This window comes from Egretta garzetta, unplaced genomic scaffold (assembly GCF_000687185.1).
Source record: "Egretta garzetta isolate BGI_Z169 unplaced genomic scaffold, ASM68718v1 scaffold551, whole genome shotgun sequence".
Classification (NCBI taxonomy): Eukaryota; Metazoa; Chordata; class Aves; order Pelecaniformes; family Ardeidae; genus Egretta; species Egretta garzetta.
This window is the reverse complement of record NW_009258493.1, coordinates 17,356-20,747: the sequence shown is the minus strand read 5'-3', so window position 1 is coordinate 20,747 and position 3,392 is coordinate 17,356. Positions and strand designations below refer to the sequence as shown.

General features: G+C 55.7%; 1 protein-coding gene across 1 annotated transcript in view; it reads left to right on the top strand.

Moving 5' to 3' along the window:
* Positions 1–2,266: 2,266 nt before the first annotated feature.
* Positions 2,267–3,392, top strand: part of LOC104132293 (integrin alpha-IIb) — an 11,235-nt gene continuing 10,109 nt past the window's right edge. The window contains exon 1 of the mRNA XM_035901327.1: positions 2,267–2,337. Within this exon, the coding sequence (XP_035757220.1) occupies positions 2,267–2,337 (71 nt within the window). The remainder of the gene's footprint in view (positions 2,338–3,392) is intronic.

Here is a 3,392-nt window from a genome sequence, read left to right as displayed (position 1 = left end):
CCCCCGCCCCGGGCTTGAGCTGGTGCTTTGCAGGTGCCAGCCTGGCTGTGCTGTTCCATACACAGTTCCTTTCGGTGAAGGAAGAGCCTTTTCACCGGAACCGCTTGCCATCTTACACGCAGGGAGAGGTGGTTTAGGTCTAATCCGGTGAGGCCATGCCTACCCGTGGCGTTCCCAACAGGATTTCTCCATTCTTTCCGCCATTGTCCCCTGGCTGCGGATAACACTAACCATGGGGAGGCGTCTCCATCCACAAGCTCTTCCCACGGCGCCAGGACAAGTTGCTGCTGACCTGGGTATTTCAGGTTCCTTGCGTTTGAGCGGTTTGGGGGCACCTTGTGGTGCTGTGCAGGGCCCGGTTTCGGAGCAGGCAGTGAGGGGATGCGGAGTGCATGCGGCTGCCTGGCGTCCCCTTCCCCTCCCAAAGCGCAGCACCAAGACCCTGGGGGGCAAAGATTCAAAGGATCGAAAACTTGAGCTTCCTCACTCTTTAAATGAGAAACTTTGCATTTGAACAGGTGGGACTGAAACACAAGGGTCAAAAAAAAAAGGGACTCAATTTCTCTGTAAATAATTAAGAGAACACAGTGTTAATGTCTCAGCACTGAGCTTCATTAGCTTCTAGATTCACTACGCGTGTGTCCTGGCACCCTTCACGCCACGGTCAGGGGTTTGGTTTGGGGGTTTCTTTTTTTTTGACTTCCAGAATAGTGCTAAAAATAATTAACCTATCCTTACTTAACAGGCATAAACAGACTGTATTTAACTTTGTCACATAAGATATATATATAAATATATATATATGCTGTAAAATGAGGGGGGGGAACCTTTCTAATAAACCAATGATTTGTGGAAAAAAAAAGGTGTGGTTGTGTGAGATGACTTGGAGCTGCTGCATCCCATCTCGATGTAGCCCTGGACTGTTTTGGGTTTTTTTTTCCTGAAATAACAGTATTGGATGCTTGGTTCATCAAATAAAACTACTTTTAATTGGAATGCTTTGCTCAGAAGATACTGAGGTGGAGACAGAGGAAATGAGCTCTTAATTATTGCTTGGTTTTGGTTTGTGTTTTTTGTTTTGGTTTTTTTTTTTAAGGATGTGATCACAGAATCCCAGCATGGCAGGGACTGGAAGGGCCCTCCAGAGATCACCCAGTCCCAGCCCCCTGCTCAAGCAGGCTCACCCAGAGCAGGGGGCACAGGACAGCGTTCAGGTGGGGGTTGAATATCTCCAGAGAAGGAGACTCCACAGCCCCCTGGGCAGCCTGTGCCAGGGCTCAGTCACCCTCCAAGTCAAGAAGTTCTTCCTCACGTTCACCTGGAACCTCTTGTGCTTCAGTTTGTGCCCATTGCCCCTTGTCCTGGCTCTGGGCACCACTGCAAAGAGTCTGGCTCCATCCTTGTGACATCCACCCTTAAGTTATTTGTACATGTTGATGAGATCCCCTCTCAGCCTTCTCTTCTCCAGGCTGAACAAGCCCAGCTCCCTCAGCCTTTCCTCATAGGGGAGATGCTCCAGTCCCTTTATCATCCTTTTTGCCCTCTGGACTCTCTCCAGGAGTTCCTCATCCTTCTTGAACTGGGAGCCCAGAACTGGACACAGTGCTCCAGGTGGGGTCTCACTGGGGCAGAGTAGAGGGGGAGGAGAACCTCTCTTGCACTGCTGGCCACACTCCTCAATGCACCCCAGGATGCCATTGGCCTTCTTGGCTACCAGGGCACGCTCATGGTCAGCTTGTCATCCACCAGGACTCCCAGGTCCCTCTCAGCAGAGCTGCTCTCCAGCAGGTCATCCCCCAGACTGTACTGGTGCATGGGGTTTGACCTCCCCCCAGGGGCAGCACCCAACACTTGCCCTTGTTGAACTTCATCAGGTTCCTCTCTGCCCAACTCTCCAGCCTGTCCAGGTGATTTTGGGTGGGAGCCCTCGATGCACTGAGTGGGTTCCACATGTTTTCTCCTGGCACGATCATCCCAGCTGCTCAAACTGCTATTAAAGGTGCAACCGGGCAGGAAAGGGTGGTGGCCAGTACTTTGGTGGTTGGATGGGCAGTGCGCCCCAGTGCTGGGCATCTTGGCCACCCCAGGCCACTCCACCTTTCTGCTCCATGCTGGTCAGGTCAGGCCAGGGCGCCCTGTGGACACTTCCAGCCCTCCTGGCATTTTTCTTGTTAATTATGTTAATGTCTCCCTGATCAGCTCCTGCCCCTGCAGCTTCTGGCTGGGCTGGGTCAGTGTCACCGCGGATCCCCCACTGTGTCCCCCGATGTCCCTGAGGCCGGCTGCTGCTTTGGTGGCCGCACCAGCCTTGGTGAGCCTGAACACGGGGCAGAAGAGGTGCCTGCTCGGCGTGAGGAGCACCAGCCTCTGCTTCTGCAACGGAAGGGGTTTGGTTAAAGGTTAATGGTTAAGGGGAAAAAAAAAAAAATTCAAAGCCCTGAATGTTGCCGGGGTTGGGGTATGGGGTGCCACCCGCCTTTGCCAGGGCTGTCCCTCTTTCGGGTGGCCCTGGCGCTGCTTGGCTGGATGAACGATGACCTGGAAGCGCTGCAAGAAAGAGAGAATTAAGTAATTTGATGGAGGAAAGAAATGAGTTGCCTTAAAGCGTCCTGGTGTGGGTTTCAGCTGGGTGTGGACACTCGCTGCCACCAGCCTGGGCAGAGCCTGGGGGCATGGAGCTGAGCCGGGCTCAGCTAAACCCTTCCCCAGCTTCAGAGCCCGACAGCCTGGGCTCAGCCCCAGCTTTGGGCAAATCGTTTCTGATCACAGCTGCTCCTCGACAGCCAAGAGGCTTCCAGCTGCTTGGAAGGGCCGGTGCAGACCTGGTGCTGGGGGCTGCTTTGGGCACTGCTGGGACCACCCTGTGCCCCCCCAGGGAGCCCGGGACCCCCCAGCCCCCTGTGCTCCTGGCCTCCCTTCCCACCTCCAGCTTCAGACCAGATTAAGAGGATGAAAACCCCTTTTCTGCATGGGGGGCTGGCTTGCAGCAAGATGCTCCGGTGCCTCTCCCTGCCACCGGCTCCGGGTGGCCAAGAGGAGCCCCCAGCAGCTGGCATGGCCTTAACTGAGTGCATTTGAATTAACTCTGCGAGGGGGTTAAGCCGAAGGGGACACGGGGTTCGGCCAAGCGGCTCCTCCCGGGCTGGGCGCCCGTGGCCGCCCAAGCCCCAACTCAGCGATGCTGGGGCGCGTTTTCCTCTGCCGAGAACAAGGATCTTGGGGGCCATCCCCCTGCCCTGGCACCCACCCCTTGCAGAGCCATTTCCCCGCAGAGGCTGGCTGCCCCGACCCCGGGAGGGTTTTGGGGTCTCCCTGCCCCAGGAAAGGGGATGCAGTTTGGTGGTGATGCCCAATGCTAGTGGGGTGAGAGCGGGGAGACAGGCGCGCCGGCC